Raw genomic sequence first — 22,812 nt, forward strand, 5'->3', positions numbered from 1 at the left:
AGGATGGCGGACTACATAGAGTTTTACTCATCTAGGAAGCGAAACATTGTGATATATCTAGGCATAGAGATCCGAATACTAAATGTTTACTACGCTCACATGACTAATCCCGCAGGTAAGTGCCTAACAGATTTACGGGCGTCTATTTTAAATTCGGTCTTTGAGAAAGGTACGTGATCTGATGGTTTAATCTCTATGAATTTATATTGTCTCTAAAACCTAATAAAACGACCGTCAAAATCTTTATTTAAGCCCCTTAACGGCTGTGATTTGAAGGCAGATGAGTAAATAATCAAACAACGTAGGATATAAAAATAAATTATATAACTATGTAATTACAAATGATACGTGCTAACTATAAATGACAACGATTGAAATGTACGCACTAGTGTAATCGTGAAGGCTGACGACATTGCATATTCCGTGCATGCTCTAGACATTGGCGTCCCAACGCGCTTTTGCATCAAAAATAGCTACTGAAGACGCGCTAAACGTAAGTTTACGCGGCTGAGCGGCCGCCGCGGCCGTGTGCTCGCACCAACACACATTTAATAAAGATTACGAGCCGCGAGTGTAGTGTCCGAGTGGTAAACGAAATCAAAGCAACTTATCAACACTAAATCACAAATAATATTATGTTTCGGAGTCGGTAGCGCTGTCAACGAACTATTCGCTTGAAGATCTTCCATCTTTGGCAGCGGAAGTAGCGGCGGATGTCCCGGCAATGGGTGAGCGGTAGCATATGAATGCTTAACAACAATGCTCGCATCTTCGTTCCCATATTTTCTATGCGATCCGTGTCCCTACCGAAAGTTTGTCAACCTTTATTTTTTGTTTGTATTCGTTTATAGCTGCATAAGTAAGTAGATTTATGAAATCCTTTTGCCCTTGCTAACCCGCAGCTAATGTCTTACTGAGTACGCTGTAAATTTAATTCATATTTCTGACATGACATGGGTGTATATAGTGCTTTTGCGGCATATTTTAGGCAGTACATTCAGTCCCTGTCTCTAGAATATCAAAGATAAGTCTTTATTGTGATCTGTCGGAATTCTATTTATGATTCTTATCACAGAACACGCGTTGAATAAAACATAATATTTTGCCACGAGTCTGAGTGTCATATTTTCCAAGATTTTTATTAAATGATTGATGGCACTTCAAATCCGTATAATAGTCATCAACTGAAACGTATGAAGCTAAACTAAGACATTATTGTATTTTGTAGAGCACTTGTGTCGTCTCTAATCCTTAAACTCCTTACTTTCAAGTGATATCGTCCATTTCAATTCAATTACTAGAATACCTAGCAATTATAATACTGTCTAAATTTCTTGTTCAATTATAATCAGATCTGAAAGGGGCTTTGTTTGTTTTGGTAATGTACAATTATTTTGATTCGAAAATAACTCTACAAGAATATCAACATCTCCACTCGTTGTACGTCGAGGATTGTAAGTAATTATTATTGAGTGTAATGTGTATTATATCTACACGTGATTCGTAAGAGTTTTGATTTTAAAGAGCAGGTTAAAGGAGTACAAATCATAGTTTGTTCTCTCTCTCTCTCGCCCTACGAGGACGTTGATCATAAAAATAATATCAGACTAATAGATTGTAAATGTTTAATGAAAGAGATATAGTAGATGTTTTTTTTGAGCTTACTAGTACTTATATAATAAATCAAGTGACATTTTTTCTCTTTTCAGTACTTTTATCTGCGTTAATGCTTATAAATTAAAGTAGCTCTATATATGTATTAGAAAAGTTCAACACTACAAGGCGTAATCCATTCCGTCCTTGGGTACTTGATTGCGAATTGTTTTATCAAAATACTAAATTATCAAAAGGGATATGTTTATAAATTTGTGAAAAAGTAATGTCTCTTACGTAAAGGTTGAACTCTTTGCTTAAATATTCATGAAAGAAATCGACCGAGCCATCTCCCCACAGCCTTTGAAGTTTACTGGAAGATGACAAGATTTCAAGTCGAGTACAGAATCCTTCTGAGAACAGTATCTCACATTTATGTAAGGTCGTAGCTTTGAAAGTACCTATAATGCTTAAATTACGTACTTTCATTGTAGTTTATGTTGAATAAATCAAGTATTGTTAAGTGATTGTTAAACATCGTTATTTTTCTTTTTCCAGTAAATGGAATGACAATGGACGCATTTTTGGTTAAATATAGTGCCTGATAATAAGTCCGTTGATAAAAAAAAATTTGAATTTTAAAATCCTAGACTCGCTTTTTGATTGAATAGAACTAATTCTCGAAACGCCTAATCACAATTTTGTACTAATTTATTAAAAATAAATTTAGAATTATTTCAAATAATAATATTGTAAGAAATATACAATTTGCTAAAAGTCGAAGAAAAATATGTTTTGATGACGAAACGTTTCCGCGAATTGAAAATAAACAAGTGGCGTCTGTTAATCTAAATGACAGCGCCAAACATAATTAATATTCATGTCATCATCGGCCTAGCCTTTTCCCAACTATGTTGGGGTCGGCTACCAGTCCAACCGGTTTCAGCTAAGTACCAGTGTTTTACAAGGAGCGACTGCCTACCTGACCTCCTCAACCCAGGGCAACACGACACCACTTGGTTAGACTGGTTGTCAGACTTTTCAAGCTTCTGACTACCTGTGACGACTGTCAAAGATGTAGGAATAACAGCCAACACATTTTGCGATATTTAGAACATTCCTTGGTGTGTACGATTAGTTTAATTAGCCTACTGAGCTGATGACATTGACTGTACGCTGTACAGTTACCCGTGCTACATGATTCTTAAGGCAAGTTACTGTACCATACGCAAAGAAGGCAACAATTAAAACTTTATTATTCATTGTATGTCGCCAGAAGGACCATAACGAACCTAGATAACGATCCGACTTTAAAAATAAGCTAATTTGTATTATAATCGCGGTTACGATCTGATGCTACCTGTGTTTATTGCTGTAGTAAAATATAGACATCACAAAGTAGAGACGAAACGAGCGTTTGTCGGAGCTCTTTTATTTCTTCATGGAAATAAAGACGTGTCAATATTGAAAGCTTGCATGAAGATCGTGAAAAGAGATTGATATTTTCCCTAGTAGCAACATAAGGTCGAAGCTAATAAAATAATAAGTTAATTGCCATCTACCAATTAAAATACTGAAATGTAAATATTTGGCCTTGATTTTATTAACGGAAAAATGTAATAATGTTGGGTATGTTTAATTTAAGCTTTGTAAGCTCGCGAGATGTTTAATTACCTCAGCGTGATATGATATCAGAGAGACTAATACGTCTTCATCGCTCACAATAAACTAAATTCTCGAGATTAAAAATATGAATTTACGACGCAACGTACTAAGAACTGTGTGTTATAAGACTAATAAAATATGTGGGTTACGTGGATGAGATGATGATCTAAATCACACCGATACTATGAACGCTAAGCACAGTTTACATTGTACCATTGAATTGTACATGAACTATTAAATAAATAAATAAATAAATGTATATAAAGGCACATACGTATGTATTTCTATAGGATATCGTAAGGGTAGTATGTAAAGGGTAAAATTGGAAACCGGCCATGGCCAAGTCTCTGTCAGTCCGTCCGTCGTGACAGATAAACAGTTGAGATATTTACACAGACAGACAGTTGACGCTATAAAAACAAATAACGAAAATAAACATGAAGCAAGCAATGGTTTATTGATTGAGAGATTTGATGGGTGACCAATGTTTATTACAAATATGTTTTCTTTTAGCCTTTTTGTATAAAACCTTTAGCACCTCGAGTCTTGCTCGCATTTTTAATATCCTTAAAAATAATAGTTGATTAGATTTTGTTTCAGAATTTATTAGACACACTTGGACACTTCTTTTCCATAGGTAGAGTTGATGCGTATAATGTTGTCTTGTAAACAAACCACTAGACCGGTCGATGTACTAAAAGTTTTGATTTCATTTTCTGGGTCGCAAACAATCACGTTATCTGCCTATCATCATACCCAACTTGTTTATCAATTTCCAAAATGACTGCGAGAATATAGTTCGGGGACTAAATCTGGAACAAAGAAACGTAAAGGTACGACGTCGTACGTTTCGTTATAGATTTTATGACAGTGTTTGTGGGCGTAGTCCGACACTTATTTAACTTGTTACTTAGAAACTCAGTAAACTGGACATTATTACCCTGTTTATGTCCCGTAGTTCTATCATCATTAACTAAGTAACGAGCGATCGACCAGTCGGTATTGGGCTGGTATAACAAACAGTTTTCGCTACAAGATATACTTCAACGATCGTATATTATTTATGTCACCTTACCAAGCTATAATCGACTCTTATTGTGCCCCTGTTTATTTTACACACATGGTTTAGTATAAGCCATATTAACAGTAATAACGTCTTTTGATATTATTGATAAATCTTTTGCCCATTAATATATGTTTCACCATTATTGGGCTTTTATTGTATTACTTAAACCTATGGAGTTTCTTGTCAGTTTTTATCCATACAAATAATATTTTAAATCGGCGTAAATCGAGTCATAACATCTGTAATAACTTTATGTTTCTAAAGATTACCTACTTGGGCCTACTGAAAAAAAAGCTTTTGAATATAATAGACAGTCTCTATATCGAAAATTGCAAAATGTAGAGTCATACTTTTATTCCTATAAATGTTTTATTTCCACAGTTCAGTTACTAAGGCACGAGTTTATTTGAGATAGTTAAGTAGGTACCTACACGTATACAGTAAATTGATTCAAGAGAAACGGAAACATCCAATTGTGTCTAAGCCATCCGTCGTTGTAATGGTACATGCGACAACCTAACTTTGTTAGTGACAGTTTGAATATCGTATATCATGTTCATCGGTTTTGGATCCGGTGAAAAAAGAATATTTTTACTTGATATACATATTTCTAATGTAACCCTCGATCGAGAATATATTTGTAGGTATGACGATTTGATACCAACAATCTCATTAAGAAATAAATTACGAATTGGCTTTAAAGGTGGCTATCACGACGTCTTAAAGTAATATTTTCGTAGGTGCGGAAGAGAGATGCCACTCTATGCTCTGTATTGCGCTGTCACACTTGCACAACCGTAATGATATTAATTTAAGACGTGGTGTGGTGGTAAGCTCTCTGTTTCCAAATGCTAGTCATAGGTCAGTAGTCCTGCAGGCCAAACAAAAGCTTCCTATTTAAAGCGACCAAAATATATGTAAATATGTAGCAACTCTACACATTGACGCTTATAACCGAATAGCAATATAGTGGAAGCTAAATAGATTGCAATAAATCACTTTTATGCGTATCTTCGTAATCATTCAAATATATTGTTGTTCAAAGTCTTCAAATAATGCATTACAATTTCGTATAAAATAGTGATGACGCTTCCAAACACATAAAATGTCTATTGTACCTACTTTTGTAAAATAAACATCTACTAATGCTTTTAGGTCTAGTTGTATAGTGCTCACTGCAGGGTGCACTTAGCTCTAAACGTGTCTCTGAGTGGTGCCAATGCAATTATTGATGGTGTTAAATTGAATACCTTTTACGAACCCACCCCTATTCACTGGGAATAAAATGGCGAACGAATAGACACTAGCTGATAGTTTATAGCAATATTCGTAATACGTACAATATTTGTTGAATATTCGTTTGCTTTTAACGTTTTATTTTCTGTGCGATGTCTCTCCTCATATCGCTAATGGACTTAAGTACTTTGAGCTTTTGATTTTATTAAGTATGATTTTTATATCTATGTTTAAGATGGTTCATAAGTTGCGTGTAACAAATAAGTCTGACATATACTTATATAAATCCTTAATGTTCGTCTACGGCTAACTTAAACAAACCAAGTGATACCTCTATTTATATTTTTATAGCCCAAGCTATAATGTTTACTTTACACATAAAAGTTTTGTCAATATAAAATTGATGAACACGTGGTCGAAACAAGACCGCTTCGCCTTACAAGCATCCAGCTGTAGGATATTAATAAGTTACGGTGGCTTTTTTTATTCCATTTGAGAAAGTAGCGCCACTTTTTTGTGAATATTTGCTACCGGCGGGAATTTTGTAGAGTTTATGATTTGTACTACTGTTCTGAGACAAGATAGAATATGACACGGTAGGCTCAATGTAGATAGTAAATAGAAACATTCTCATAAAAATAATCTATAAGAAGACTATCAGCTGGATAGGTAACACGGTTTTGTCAGATACATATGTAATATAGAGCAACATAATCTTGTACTGGAGTAGTGGGTAGAAACAAAAGGTGTCTGTTTAAATCCGATTACAGATACTACTACAATGACGATGTATTAGGTATAGACTCTATTGTGTAGTGTTGCGACAGATTGCCCACGCTACACAGCCCAGCATCCTAATACCAACACATCTCTCGCTCCACTGCTCAGCGTGGGATGACAAACAGCTGACACTGTTTTCATTAAATTTCCCGATCAGTTTGAAGTTATAAAAATATGTTCGTGAAATACTGATCATCGCATGTGACTAACGAGGGATTTTAATCACATCGTACCATTTCTGGCGGTGAGTATGCCTCGCGAAAATAAACCAGCTTGCATTCCCTGAATATACTCGTACCTCGGATTTTGAACTTCATAACATATCAATAACTATATTTGTTGTTTCTCGAGCTGGTGAACATCTTCAGAATCCATTTTTTCTTTACATTTAAGCATTAAGTAATGAGCTTGTAAATGTTGGCACGGCTCACTCCAGAGAATATTTAATTAAATGAGGCCTCACAAATATTGAAATAAAACTTCATTACTCAAATACTTGTACAGAAAACTTACAAAACAATTTATGTTAAAGTCTGCAAAATTCCATTTCGTACGTTTGAGAAAACAAGAATTTCATATTTTTTTTTTACTAGAAGTAAGAATTCGATATCGCTTTTGCAAATGTGAATTTGAAATGTACTTATGTAGACTTGTAGAGCAATATATATGTGTACGTGGTAGGTACGTCCCTATGCCCTCTGTAAATCCTTGTGGCACAAAAGTGAGCTTTGTTTTACAGCAGATGCAAGTAAACACAGTCGACCCGACATCTGGTGTATTTTTTTTACTTCCACTGTACAAAGGGCCAATTCTGCTGCCAGTCGTCAGAGCTCAGCTGTAAAACTATTTCGATTGAGTAAGTAGGTGAAGTGATATTACAAAAGTTGTGTAAGTAGGTGGCTATTACGTTTCGGCGTCGAAAGAAAAGAGATTTGAAAATACTCAAAATAAATGATAGAATATAAAGTCATATTCATGTATTATATAGTTATGTTTTAGGTTAGATAAATCGGAACATGTTACTTCTGTATAATAAACAAACTATTCATAATAAATTGGTTAAGGATCTCCTTTCCGGCATAATCTTATTTCATGTGCTCTCATATTTAGTAATCACTGTATATCTTGAGATAAACCGGATTACTCTTGGTATTATCTGGCTAGTTTCACTTTGTATTTAGGAAGTATAAAATCAATCTGTTAGAATATTCATATTTGTAGAACACGAAGCAACTATAATATTATTTATTTAGGTAAGAAGTCTGTTTGAACACAGTATATTTGCAATATTCCAACTTGAAACATGATTTGATAGTACATAACACACACAAACTAAAGTACTTTAAAAGTAAATAACTTGGGTAGTTTCATCTTATCATCGACAGGAATGTAGAGTAAAAAAAGTCGTATGCGATATAAGCGATGTGCAACTTTGATAATAAGCTTAAACCCCCACGTCACAGTTCTCATTTTTCGAATGGGTCGACAGACGAGTCGAGATTGAAATTGTAATATATACGTACAGCGTCATGCACAACTGGCTCTCGACGTTCATTTCAGATTCCGAGACTGGCCTTTTCAGCTATTTTTAAAAAGCTGCATATTTGTCGTGAAGTTGAAGATTAAAACGACTGTCAAGCAACAAATGAGAATCGTCATGGCTGCTTTAAAACAATAGGTAAAGTTAAGATACAAAGAGTAGAGCTTACTTATATAAGGGTAACTTAAGTTAACTTTAACTTGTTAAGCTTCGAAATATCTACGAGAGTGCTGAAAGTTTAGGGTCTCCTACCATTTTGAAACTCACCTCCAACACTGAAAAGGAACGATATCCCTGCCTTAGAACACTAACCCCTACCTTAGAACATAATAAACAGGACTTCATATCCCGAAACTTGTTTACCTGTACCATGTTCCAAGGAACATCCTGCCTACTTCCTCAGGGTCTGGCTATAATTAGAAGGGTTATAATTACCCGCTTGATACACTGTTACCCCGAGGGGTCTGTGAATGGGCGCGTGTGTTTACAAACAAGACGCCTAGCTCCTGAACGGACGCAACACACGCATAAACACTTAAAATTAAAACTGGCCGGTTTGCTCCCCTTTCATGAAGGAATTGAAGGCGCCATGCTTTGTTTAGAAGCTGGGATATTCCTGATCTAGAATATTTCGCTTAGTATTGGATTTTGTCATGTATTGATTTCCTAAAAATAATTGATAATATTCTACCACATATGATACTTTAGCTTAGAGTTGTTCATATACTCCTAAGCATTGATGATTATCGTTGTGTTTTTAGCTTCTATAGTGATTTTTTACTGTTGGCTGGATAAGTATCATAATAAGGCTTTTTACAAATACTCTAACAGCAAAAGAGGAAATGTATGTATGCATAAACATTATACTCATCTCAAATATTCCACATTACTTTTTTGGATTTGATAGTACGCAAGTGTTTATAGGAACAGGAAACATCAAAACCGTAGTCGATCCGTACGTTCAATATTCATCGGTACACGGGTACATGGTTACAGCACATCAGGGCTGTGTATACACGGTGCGTTTCCTGTGCGCGCGTGCTAAGAAAGCTTTGCTTCCTTGTGAAAGCCCGCACGTGTGCGCCTAAAAGCCGCGGTCGGTTCCACCTGCGCGCGCGCCGGATCCCCAGATCCACGCCAACCCGCAGAGCACGCCGCGCGCCCGTACAGATGTGTCGTGTTTAGTGAACATACTGTGATCTCCAACCATGGGACCCCAGTTTGACTATTGCCTACGCGCCACCAGTGAGTTAACTTACCAATATTTATATATTTTGTTCGTTGTGCCAGCTTCATTATAGAAGTTCAAATCGTACCGCCTGCGCTGTGTAACTTTTGCAATTTTCCACCGGCATAAGTTCAATAAGTTTTCCGATATAAAATTGCGGAGGAAATTGCTTAGTTAATTTATGATAACTTTATCTTCAATATTTTTTATTTGCAAGTCAATTTTTTGTAGGTATATTTACAAACAAACTTCGTTGTATTGCATGCGTAAAGGACGTTGATATTTTGGAGTGAATATAAGACTCATTGTTTCCTAATCGGTATCTCTGTATTAATTATGTTATTTAAGTGTCGATGATAGCCGTTTGTGTCGCACTATACTGGTTACTTGGCAGCGATAATGTACGGTCGGTAGGCATATACAATCTCGTAGCCGTAGTAACTAACGGTAAATAAGTGAAAAAATATTCAGTCAAATTGTTATTTCATAGGACTAAAATTAGTCATACGTCCAAAATTCTCCAAACACATTTTGAGACTTTTTTGAGCATTCCGAGAAATACGATTGATTCATTAATCAAGCCGTGTCCTCGTATTTAGGGAGATACTGAAGACCGTACTAATTAGAATTAGCTTTGCTTATATTTTTAGCAATCTTAGAAGTTGACAAGAATTCAATTGATTAGACATTGAATCTTGAATTAATCTTAATTAATAAAGCTCGGGATTGATAAAGGATTTGTAAGTTATGAAAATCTTCCATATCAATACAAGGATACACACATACAAGATTAAATCTAATTAGTAATACATGCAAATTAAAATAAATTGTGTTTTTAACCATTTCGCTTACCAAACCACATTATTTAGTTATCTGCTTGATCCATATTGACTTAACGGTAATCGGGTTAAGCATAATTAACGTCAATAAGTAACCAATAACATTTTGATTAGTAAACGATTAAACAAATAACTAATCAACCTGATCACAAACAAACGAACAAATTAACTACTTACCACATATCGTACTTACTTGTTACTCAACATATTTCAACATACTAAAGCTTTAGAACAAAGTTAACTAAAAAGCTATCAATTACTGTCAAATACGTCATTACAGGCCAATAATGCAACAATAACAGTGAATAGAATTGTACATGTTATTTAGGAGTGGGCTGGCTATTGTTTGCCACTTGTTTTTATTATCTTTTATTCGGCCACATGTGCGTAGGGACCAGTAGGGACTCTGCACCACACTTAAGTCCCAAAATCTATACGATACGAATAGTTGCAGATGCGGGCTCAACAAAAAACAAAAATCTGGTAAAAGGTCCTCTTTCACATCCCGTCGCAACGATTTATAAATCTTCATTAAGCATCATTTATCTCTCTTTCATGTGGCGTTACGGCTCTATACAATAGGCTCTGAATTTCTTTTTGAATTAGCTTTCGTAGTTAAGATTGGTTTATTAGGTAATTTTGTTATCTCATTGTTTAGTTTAGAATGGTTTTTAAAGCTTCTTGCTGTTACTATTTTTACTTATCTATATATAACACTTACATGTTTAATATCAAAAATGATAGCGTCTAAAAATACCCTACTAACCGTCATCTACAAATGTAATGACATCTCGTCTCGCCAAATAGTTTATCATTGCACTACTATTGAGACATCTAGATAGGGTAGACAATGGGCGAAAATTGCCTTCAATTCGCATTTTCCGGCTTTCAAAAGTAGGTTGCTACACTCGGCCCGCACTGGACGTAATGGAGAGCCGTTAGTTCATTGGGGTCATTGAATAATTCCCGTGTGTCGCAGTCGTAGAGCACTGGCCACCGTACGACGTCGCATCGACCGTCTCAATGATACTCGGTATATTTATGTGCTCTTTATCACTTCTTATCGTTATTTCTGAGAATGTAATCTAAATTTGACTTTTAGAAAAAATATTCTAATTTATTTATTTTTTATTTCAGATAACCCGTCTTATTTTGCGTTGCCGAACAAAGATGTGCCTGACAGCGGGGAATCTCAAGGCTCCCTGGAGCCATGTTCGAGATCAGCGCCAGGCCGCGTCTGGCCAGACGCCGGGCGGCCGCTCGGCTCGCCCAGGCGCAGGGAGCCGGAGAGCCCCAGGAGAAAAGAATTCAGGGCTTTACTCAGATCTCTATCGGCGAGGGAACCAGAACAAGCAGAGGCATTCCTAAAAGGCCAGCCCAGACCAGGAGATTGTGCTCCCGGCGACATGAGACACACGTTTACAGCTCCACGAATTAAGTAAGTAAAACTTATTAATGCTCTTCATAAAAATTCAATTACCCGTCCTTTACAATCGATTTCAATTTAGCCTAAGCTTTTAATAATAATGATAATCTTTTAAAAGCGTCGTCTGCAAAATGTTTTAGCCGTGTATTTTTATGTTGATCTTTACGAGTTTATTCCGCCCAGTTGGGGTAAAATCAATAAAGCTTATTAACTCGGTTTTTTTGTGATGCCTGAACCTTTAGAAAATATAAAAGGATTTCTTTATAGGCATGACCTATAATAAAGAAATAGCGGCAGCTTGTGTTAACAAACATCCTTATTTATCCTTGCTTAAAGTATTTTAAAATTTGTTGGACAGCTTAATCGTTTCACCCTTATTGGAGTACCCGAATACTCAATATAAAAAACAAACACAAAGATAGACGATTTCAAAAATATTTTTATCGTCTAAGAGTTACATAAAGGGAAGAGACGTGTCGGTATCCAATGTATTCGTTCAGTTGGTCTTATTTTTATCTCCATTCCCCTTTATTAACAGGAAGGGCAAGATTAGCGCAACAGTGGTAACATCAGATGGGCCACAGGAGCGCGAGGAAGTGTTTTATACCATTCCCCTTCAGGGTAGAAGAAGGCATTCTGTTGGTGGTTACTTAGCAACCGGAGCCGCAGGCGCAGGGGAAGTGACGGCAGTTCCTAGCGAAGTACCCAGAATGCCACCACCGAGGTTCAACCAAAAAGAAGAAGATACCATCAAGAGAAGGAGGCCAAAAAACTTTACTTTTAAAGGTAGGTGTCTCCTCTATATTACCAATTTTCATTACAGTTTATCCGACAGATCTGTCGTAACTTATTCAAATAAAGTTCTTTGGCAAATGTACCGTAACGTAAGCCTACCGCAAATCGATGATAAAGGAGAGCAAAAATCTCTGTTGAAGAAAGGATAGTATTAGGTGTTATACTTTCGCGTGTTATCTGACTTGGTAAATACCCATGAATAACTTATGGTTTACGACCCATTGCTTATGATTTATCTTCGATAGTGTGAATTATTTGCACAGCATGTTTACATAGGTTGTTTGCAATCTATCAAACATCTAATAGATTCGACTGAAGTACGCTCCAAAGTGAAACGTAAACTCTTACTAAATACTATTTACTTTAGAAAGATTTATATAGAATACTTGGGTAAATGAGGAATGTGTGTGTTAGGCACGGTACCTATACTTTTAATTACCAAGGCTAATTATTATTGTAATATATACCATTGTACATTAATGCAGGTATTCTTTACTTATCTAACCAAACGTGAACGGAAAATCAAAGACTGTTTACGGATACAGTTAGTCAAAGACAAGATTTTTCTCACTCGTTAAGACAGTAAAATAAATATGAGCGATCTTCTAATTTTTAAACTACACATCGTGTTGAAGGAAGCGCGGGCAGTTAAATCTATTCTTAGATAATAATGATGTATATGGAAGTGAATAATAATGATAAACAGCCGTAAACAAGTCAATCGAAAGCTAGGGCCGATACGAGAGAGCGTTGCACCCGCGTCACCTCCCGACCCGAGCTGATACCAGCGCACGATACTGGTGCATCTCCCAAATGTCCAAGAACATCAGCGGTACGTTTGATCTTATCTCATTGTTTTACTACGAAATAATCAAATTATAATGCAATACAGTAACTCAGCTTTCTTTTTTATCGAATGTTACGTAAACTATTGTTCTGATTCGAACTCTACATTGTGAACTTGTGATATTCCATTAGAAGTTTCGAATCTTTCTACCCTCGCTATTTACTAAAAAAAATTTTTACTTTGTATCAGTTCACTTATCTGTTTTCAAGAATCATGTGATCATTTGCGATTAGACGTATTTGCGAAACGCGAAGAGAATACAATAAAAACGTGTTTACTATCTCGTATTTGGTCGTCCATAACGCTCGGGGAATATTTACACATGGCCCCAAATTTGTTTGCCAAGATTAGGTGTCAGGGATGGCAGTGCGATTATCGTTGTCGCCCCGAGCTTTTAGTATGCGAAGTGCGTGCGTTTGCGCCGACGTCTGACGCCAGCGCGCGCAGTCGCCGGCCGCGCGCCACATGATCGCACCAACACTAGTCCCTGTCACAGTTCTGAGGGCTCTTGTATTAATTTCGTGCGCTTTCTAGTGCTCGCCTGCAGTTCAGTGCAATGACAGGCGTTTAACTTGAAACTAACGTCTTCTTACACACTCGCCGCAATATGGAGGATAAAAAGAGCGAAACAATGGCCGACACAAGTGAGTTTTGATTCAAAATATCGTTAAGTTTTTATGTGTTGTGATAAAAACTTTTTGTATAATAATTTATTTGAAAAGTTTATACGGTGTTTTTTATTATTTGTTGATAGTTATTTGATTGATAATAGCAGTGATTAATTTTAAGTGGTAGTACATAATTCCTTTGAAGACTTTAAGCCAATTTATGACAAGAGTGAGTAAGCATTAACTAATTTCGGGCCTCGTTATATAAGATTATGAATTAATTCTCAATTTTCCTCACTAATTGTTTTCGAAACAAAGCGAATGATTAATATTGGCAATTTAGTATTTGAAATTGGCGAATATGGATACCAAGTGATTTTCAATATTTACGTATAGGTATCTATCAAAATCTCCGATAGCTACCTATAATCTTTTACTACATACGATTTTCCTCATATTGGTTCGAGGGGTGGCTTTTATGCTTCATTTCCACAGTCCTTAATTTTATGTCGCTCTACTTTCGATGCGGAATATCTGTAATACGAGGGCCTTATTACTTTCACGGATTGGATTTTACTTTAGTTACATTTGTGTATTCATTCCACATGACAATTGAACAGTGGCTCATAACGTAATGACGCTTTAATACATTAGCGTTGTGCCATGCACTGCGCTTTTAACACGCTAGATAATAAGCCATTGTCTTCGCTATAGACGTCTTCAGCGTCCTTCACTGTATTTAACTCAACAACGTCAAACTTTGTCATTCGAAAATGTCCAGCTCCATCCAAAATCAATGTCAGAAAAACACCGTACAACATTACCAAATTAGGTTCACCGTTGCCATGCAAACGTTTATACGATAATGATCTTTACGTCAAAGAATTACGAGGGAAACGTATGGACAGTGGTCGGTATCCAAGTTGGTCGCCCGGAGCGCATTAAATATGCAGGGTGGCATGTATGGCTGAATAAACATAGTGTAATTTACATGCATCGAAGCAACTCCCGTAATGTACTCGCATTGGGAATGTAAATGGGTAAACGTCTTGTATAACTTGTCTGTATTGTCGGTAGGATCGCTCCCACAGATTGTGTTAACTGATGTAGAGACGACGGACGATTGTTATGAGACAAAAGATGCAAAACGCCGACTCGTTGTTAGCACACAAAAGGTGGGAAGCTTAAAGCTTAACCGCCTAACGCCAAGATTAAAGAAATTTAATTATTTCCATATCTTGTTTCTTTGACGACAATCTAGCTCTACTATCTATCTACGGTTTTATACTTATTAACGATAACTAAGGGATCATGAAATAACCCTTAAATAACCCCATAACCCTAAAGCAATTAGATTTGTACACTTCACTCCCATAATGAGTGCTTCGATTCTTTTGTCTGACGAGCTGTTGTCATGTTATCAGTCTGTATATTGAATTATAACTTTGTTTGTGACGTGTATCGACGGTGTCATATCGTGATAAATAGACGACGAGACAGTGTTATCGCCAACGACCGCATACAAGGCTGTAATATCACTTGTGAACATACTACCTAGTATCTATGACCGACGAAATTACAATAAAAGCCTGCGCAGAAGAACAATGACACATTCAAAGTAACAAAAAATGTTCAAAGTTCTCTTTATGCGGCCCAAAGGGAAGTCCTATTTATCCAATTTTTTTTAATGAGTCAGTTAGCGGAATTTGTTATTTAAGCCAACATGTGTATGAGCACTGTCCGTAGGGCGGCAAGCATAGCGTACTTAATGATAGTGACGGTGAGTCAACAATGTAAATTAATAATATAAAATGTGTCTTATAATTAAACCAGAAAGTATGATTTAGCACCGAAGATCTGACAGTAGCCAGAGAAAAAGAACGTTTATTTTCATAAGATGAATCAGTCGGCGGCGGCTGCACGCCAGCGCACGTTCACTATTTGTTAGCGAACATGTTTTATATTAACCCCTTTTTTGGTAAACAATAATATCCTCTAATAATTAGGTTATAAACATTATCTTGATCAAACCTAAAACAGATTATTCATAAAAATTACAAACAGCCGTGCCATGAATAAGTCCAGTACTGTGATTTTTTGTATTACTCACACATTTTCAGGAAAGCTGGTCATATTGTGTGTTTATATAACATGTAAATAGTAATTCCTTTAAATGTGATCTCATTCTGGATATCAACGGTACATTTCCTCGTAATTCTAAGAAACGAAATGAATAAGAAAATCCGAGTCGCCCACGTCCAGTCCCTCGGGGAATTATTGAATGTCCTATTTACTAACAAATGATGTGCGTACCATACAATGTGAAATCGTATTATATGAGCCCTACACTTTTGTGACTTACATGAGATGATCCGATGGGGATTAATCTCATAAGGATACTCGAAGATAATAACTTTCAGTAATTACATTTCTAATCTCGTATTATTAATCTGGTGTTCTATTCCGAACGAAAATCGCTCAGCAAACTGAATATGAGTCTACCTGTCGTTGTCGCTGGCGTTATATGGAGTTACAATATTTTACCCGGCACATCAAAGACGTCCGCGGCGGCCATTGAACTGAAAACTGAAAGCGCTGAAGCATTGAACACAGCCCGGACTCTGTGGCCCAAATGCTACATACATACCTGATTCGTTCCACTTTAAAACTTGCGTAACGTCCTTACATCCATGTTCAACTCACAAAAATAGAGTTTTAAGTGTAGGTTGATAGAAAACAAACTGTTGAAGCAGTTTAACATAAGTGCATACTTGAATGTAACAAAGGATTTTTCTATCGATAGTAGTATTGCTTTCCTTAGATGTACTTGCAATAGAAGATAGTTAAATGATTGTAATAACATCAAATAGTCATCATTTTATCCGAGTGTCTGAATTTATCAAGTCGTTTTGATAAATTAAAAAAGGAACATCCGCTAGATGATGAACCATTAACATCACACAAGGTATTCCATTTTAAAAACATTCAAGTGTTTCCGTTCTACTTGAGCAGAAAATAATCGCCTAGCAACACATAACTGCATATCGGGCATCATATTCAGCCCTCCAGTTTAGTTGCTGGCTGCATATAATCGGCTATAGTTATTCCGGGCGACGCTGATAGACGTTTGTCTATTTAGGAAACGGATATTACATTTAGTCGGGTCTTCATTTGGCGGCAGAGGTGGGTAAGTATAAACCCGTACGAGTTTCCGGCGCGCGCGCAGTGCATAGCATATTTTGTAAGCAGCCGATGCGTATGCGTGGCACTGGATGCAATAAAAATTTTAACAGCGAGCGTATGTTTTCATTCACGCGCTAGGAAAGGAATATATATGTTTTTAGGACAGCGTTGATTCTGTTAACGCCTTATTTCGACTGAGCGTTACACATTGTGCAATCATGTTTCCTGGTATTCACAAGCGTAAAAAATAAGATACATTAAACAAAGATCACTTTGTTGGAAGCCATTCTGTTTAGTATCTCTGTTCGAATGCAAAACCCTCGTTAATCAATAACGGTCGATTGATTTCAAGTGTCTCTACAATTAAAATAAGGACGCGCACTCGAAGTTAATTAAAACTGCATCATTGCCCGCACATTTGAATCCTTTTTGTGCATTGCTATACTTAGAATTATTTTTTCTCCACTAGTATCGCTATAAAAATCTTGAGCGGATGTCTTCGAAAATAATGTGCGATCTTGATATTATTTACATGGTATTAAATCCAGCAACATGTGTAGAAAGGTTTATGATGCGTCCGAACGATCCGTGAACTTCGATCCAGCCAATGACCCCCATCCGATATCAAGTGAACGACATCGTTCATGCCTTGATTATCCCTTGACAACACTTCCTTTCAATGTTAGGCATTTTATTTGATCTCGCTACGGAGTTCATGTCGACGACTTTACTTAGCTACATATATTGTTGCACATGCATCTGATATTCTGATGTTAATCTTTTGTTTTATTTATGTTATCTTTGTGACGGTTTTGTTATTCATGGAATCATTTTAATAACTTCGTAGTATGGATTAGACACAGTGCGGCATTGTAAGTAAAACAAGACTCAGTTTGTAATCAGGCGGTCGGACTGATTAATTAAAGTGACAGACAATATTGAACGAGTAGATATATGGTAACCTCTTTATTAATGCAGACTTTTAAGTACGTTGTTTTGTTTGTGATGTCTACAGAATTAAATTACCGTACTTGATGAACTTTTTAAAGAAAATTTTGTCCCCAATCTGTAACCACAATATAGAGTTTTTTTGGCTTGTTGCAGAAATGGAAGACATAGCAATACTGTGGAGTTCTGGATCACCAGAGAGCGCTTTGTGGTCAGACTATTTGGTCGCCAGCTTCGACAAGATTATGTCTCAAAGAGCCAGACACCACTACAGGTAAGACTAAAAATAATATTGGATAAAATATCTAAAGACGTAAAGTAAGCTAGACCATGTACTATAATAACTAATCTTTTGCAGAGTGACTCCAATTACGGCAGAGGAACTATTAGCCTCGGATGCCAATTCTCAAGAGAAATTAGACAAACTAACAAAAGCACAATTGCAGATAGTTATCTTGTGCCCAAATCTCGCGACGAAGATGACGGATCTAAAGAGAGACGTGAACTGCGAAAATCTGTTTAAAGTTGATAAGATATTAGTCATGTTGCTTGGAGTTGAGAAGAATCACGTCATTTCCAGTAATTGTGAAGGTACGTTTATCTGGCCGTCAGGAAAAAAAAAGAAAACGATGTGACGTGTTCAAAAAAAGGTTAATTTTAAAAGTAGATTTTCTGTCTCTTTATCTCCTATAATCTTCATTTGTTTTTAGAATATCCAACGATAGACCAGTGGCAAATGATGTCGGTTCGTGAGAAAGACACCTCCTTTGTGGACACATTTCTGACAGCTGCCGTCGGGATCCTACGAACCAAAGACTGTAAAGACACGGCCACTGACAGAACAAGCTTCTCCATTGTTCCAAAGAAGGTTAAAATTGTAAGTTGTTAAGATTTTTTAATTATTATTTGCGTTTTCATCTCACAAATTATCTGTCTATATTAATCATATGCTATTCAGTACGAAATATTTTACAAATTTGCCTTTTACCGATTAACATTTTATCAAGAAGTGATTAGAAACTCTTTGTCCAATAATACATTTACTGTAATGACATACGCAGTAGTAAAATGTGTCCAAATATTGACAATGTACACAGAAAGCGGCATAGTTTGTCATGTACACATTGTTATGTGGTCACATTCCACAATCAAATTAAAACAACAACGAAATTCCCGAATCAATTACTCGTAAATTAGGCCGTTATACATAAGTAGCTGCAAAAAAGCTAACGAATTTCGACCTTACCATCATAGTCATAGGTGTCTGGAATTCTGGCACAAACTGTTTCTGTTTACTTAAACAAAATAAATTCACAACGTGAGTTCATTAAAGTCGTTCGCACGCAGGGCCAAAGTCGAGTGATAGCGCTCCTCAACGACCCCATTAGGGACGAGGACAGCATAAAAATAATGGTGGACAAGAAGGGAGAGGTCATTAACATACCGAGCTTCAAGAAGAGAAACCCTTACACCCTACAATTCGACATACCAGGTAAGAAACAACTCTATGAAATTTAATTTGTAGCCAAAGATCTAAAGCTTTAATTACCACTTAGTATTAGATAACTGTAAACAGGTACAGTGTAAACATCTACTTAAGCAGCAAAGTTTAATTAATTACTTATGCGAAGCTCTACGCAAACTTAGATGAAGAAATTACTTGAACTCAAGTTCAATTCTCATTAACTTTAATAGCTTTCAGTCCCTACATTCCGCTTTGAACCTGCGCTATTCGCACGATTTTACCTTCAAAGAAAAAGTGTTCTTAAGGAGTTTGTATACTTTGTTTTTACTGCAATTTGTTTATTTTTTGTTTTCAGAATCATGTCTGGAAGTATCTATGCTTGTGTGGGTACGTGTGAGTAAGAATGGCCAGTCACTGGGCCGAAGACAAATTAAATGTGAGAGTCGACTGAGAGAACTCGATCAGTTACTAAGGGCTTCGGATCATCCTCTTGAATTTATGTGCCAAGTAAGTAATAGTCATGGACGACAAGGAAAAAGATAACTCCCAATTCCTGATGTCAAACTTTTTACTAGTTTTAATCCGCCCAATTTTTTTTATTAATTTTATTATCTCTTTGTGCAGACACTGGGCTTCAAGACAACTAGTAAGGAACAACTGGACAGTTGGATGCTTAATGCTTTCCAGAAGAACATACCGCCGCACTTCAATCTTCTAGCGTCGACTGATCAATTTAACCCTAAGGCTGATATGTCAAGTAAGTTCTGAATTTCATATAAAACTTTTCTCTAAAGAACGCATACGGACTATTTAAGACTATAGTATAATTATACATGCGGAAGAATTGTTAAGAGACTCAGTTTCTGTTTTGTGTTTAGGTGGCGAAGAATATCCGACCTTATTGCATTGGGCTGCACGGTTTGGTTTGGAGAGGCTGTGCTGGCAGTTGTTGGAATGCCCCGGAGGAGGTGCCGCGGTCGCACTTCGCAATGTTCGCCAGCGGACGCCTGCAGACCTTGCCAGGGATCACAAACATTACGCACTTGCAGACGTGCTGGCTGACCATCTCGTAAGTTCCATAAAAATACAAAGCAAAGTAGAAAATCTACTTGAGTTAAGTATATAAATTAATTTTGTGTTCTTTTACTTTGCAGAAAATCAATGAATTCTCCAATATGTATTATTACCTGAAAAACATGTCGGATAACGACAAAGAGGACAGCCAGGACGAAGCTAAGCACGACGAGTTACGAATAATTGAAACGTGTGACACAGTTGATTCTCCAGTGCGCGAAAATCATAACCGAAATGCAGTAGAATCAACGGACCCCTTCAGCGAAGCCTGCACTCAAAACTTAGAGAAGAATCTTGATAAATTGGACGATTTTGATAAAAAGCGACCAAATCTACGATTACCGAAAATAAAGGAACAATTTTACCAAAACGAATTTCCTCTTCATGATAACACGGTCGACAGAATTCAGCAAGCTCTCGAACACGATTACTTAGTTCAACCTTCGAACATCAAAGTCGAAAGTCCGAAATTCAGACCAAATAACTTATACGCAAACAGTTCTCGACTAATGCCACAACAATCCGACATTTTCTTGTACTCTCCCACCGAAGAATCCAAGACTTTTACCATTGACACTCCTACTAGTGATATAAGCCAAATAAACCTAAATACCAAAGATGTACGAAGCAGTGGTAGTGTGAAATCCGGAAAGGAAACGTGTCCTCTAACAGGCCAAGAAGAGTTAGCGGAAATAATAAACGATTTCAAAAACAACGTATTCACGATATCCGAAGTGGAAAAGCTAGTGATGGAATGGAAAAATAGAAATGAAACGCAGCAGTCCCTGAAAGAAAAACAGGAACAATTGAATAAGATGCGCGACGAATATGACAGGATTCAACAGAAAATCAAAGATAATATGAAGAGACCCACGCCATTCGAGAGAGTTAAGAAAATGTTCTCTAAGAGCAAAAATAAACGTAAGTATACCTACTAGTGAAATGCAATACATACTTAAATGACGCACGTTTTGATGACTTATGGTTTTCAATTACCTTTTAGATCACAACCACGACCATAACAATGGGACTATTGAGAAACGCAATGGAAGCACGAGGCCGAACAGCAGCCTGAGTGAAAGTAAGAAAAAGAACTCAATCTCATTTATAAAATAGGAAGTCTTTCCGTGGAACATTGTCTAATATCGTCCCTATTTGTAAACAGGTTCATCTTCATCAGGACGTCTGAGTACGGTCAGTGGAGGCAGTGTCGCTGAAACCAACAGTGTCCAATCCGAACTCGATGATAAAGCGAGGTCCATTGTAAGTATCTGATATTCCCAGATTTATACATAGGTACGTCTTTCGTTCATCCTACGTTTTTTTAACTTCATGTTTTTTATTCTACAGATTTCGTCCAGCACCTTGACGATGCACTCGGCTTGTGATGGCGAAAACCGAATGGATGACTACTTGATCCCACCGCCACCGCGTCCTCTCAACGGATGCCCACAGTTCACCACTTTTGGACATCCCAAAAACGACCAAAGGTAAATACGAACATGTGTCCTTTATATTAAACTAAATGATTTTTTTTGTTTTCACAGTTAGGTTTAGATAATAAATTGCAATAAGGGAGGCACTAAACGTGTTTTATATGTTTCAGAAATCAGCACATGGCAACGATAGTTGAGCGCGAAACGTCAGCGTCCCGAGAAACCCTCGACTGTGACGTAGACACACACAACGGCACGCACTTGCGACTTAATTTCGGGTCGCGCGACCGCTCCGCAGCCTCGGGCCGCTGCGACGACCGTGATGGCGCCCACATGTACATGAATATATCTGCCACACATACATAATCCATCCAATCTATATTTAGCTTTATTACAAATCACATGACATTTGTATTTTTTGTAAAAAAGAGCATTCATTGTGAGTTTGTAGGTGATAGTTTAACAACCAATTGTTGTCATTCAGAAATAGGAATGACTGGATTGTCGTGGGCGGTGCGTGAATAGACGCATAATAATTGCTTTGATGTTCGCTGTGCCAAATAATAAGTCTTAGTCAGCTCAAACACTAGTAATTTATTGGCCGATAAACATTGTATTTGATGTCTATTTGAATGAGGATCCTTAGAAACACTGTTGAAAATTTGATTGAAACTTGGTTGACCCTCAAATCCCTAATCAAGAGTCTGTTGAGATATTTCCATTAAAATGTACGAAGACTGAAACGTTGCATGTAAATATTGTATATATTTTTATATCATTTAAACGTAATATCTTTATTTATTGTCGTCGTCAAACTAAAGCAGATACGTAATATTTAAAATAGTACAAAATATATTCTTTTTAGTATAATTTAGCCAACATTAAGTTATTATTTAAGCATTTAACGTATAATTGAATAAATCTCTAGCATGCAAGAATTTTTGGCAATATAGATAAGCTTGATTATTTTATATCTGCCTATTAATACTATTGTATTAAATTGTCTCCAAGGTGCATTTATTATACCTGTGTATACTATGTATCGTGAATAAATTTTTAAATACTCTGAAGGATATTGTTTTA

General features: G+C 36.6%; 1 protein-coding gene across 5 annotated transcripts; it reads left to right on the forward strand.

Moving 5' to 3' along the window:
• Positions 1-332: 332 nt before the first annotated feature.
• Positions 333-22,799, forward strand: LOC113497785 (phosphoinositide 3-kinase adapter protein 1). Of its 5 annotated transcripts, none has more exons than XM_026877500.1 (15): positions 333-728; positions 11,085-11,385; positions 11,912-12,159; positions 17,911-18,028; positions 18,113-18,345; positions 18,465-18,631; positions 19,102-19,246; positions 19,575-19,726; positions 19,844-19,976; positions 20,098-20,288; positions 20,374-21,214; positions 21,297-21,374; positions 21,459-21,556; positions 21,644-21,783; positions 21,900-22,799. In XM_026877500.1, the coding sequence occupies exons 1-15, from the start codon at positions 725-727 to the stop codon at positions 22,093-22,095; spliced, it is 3,045 nt and encodes a 1,014-aa protein (XP_026733301.1). In that variant the 5' UTR covers positions 333-724; the 3' UTR covers positions 22,096-22,799. The 5 variants fall into 5 exon arrangements, with proteins under 5 accessions (XP_026733301.1, XP_026733299.1, XP_026733300.1 ...); XM_026877498.1 differs by lacking the exon at positions 333-728 and adding an exon at positions 8,875-9,125; XM_026877499.1 differs by lacking the exon at positions 333-728 and adding an exon at positions 9,996-10,980.
• Positions 22,800-22,812: the final 13 nt, after the last annotated feature.

The sequence above is a fragment of the Trichoplusia ni genome, chromosome 9, assembly GCF_003590095.1.
Source record: "Trichoplusia ni isolate ovarian cell line Hi5 chromosome 9, tn1, whole genome shotgun sequence".
In the NCBI taxonomy this organism is placed as follows: Eukaryota; Metazoa; Arthropoda; class Insecta; order Lepidoptera; family Noctuidae; genus Trichoplusia; species Trichoplusia ni.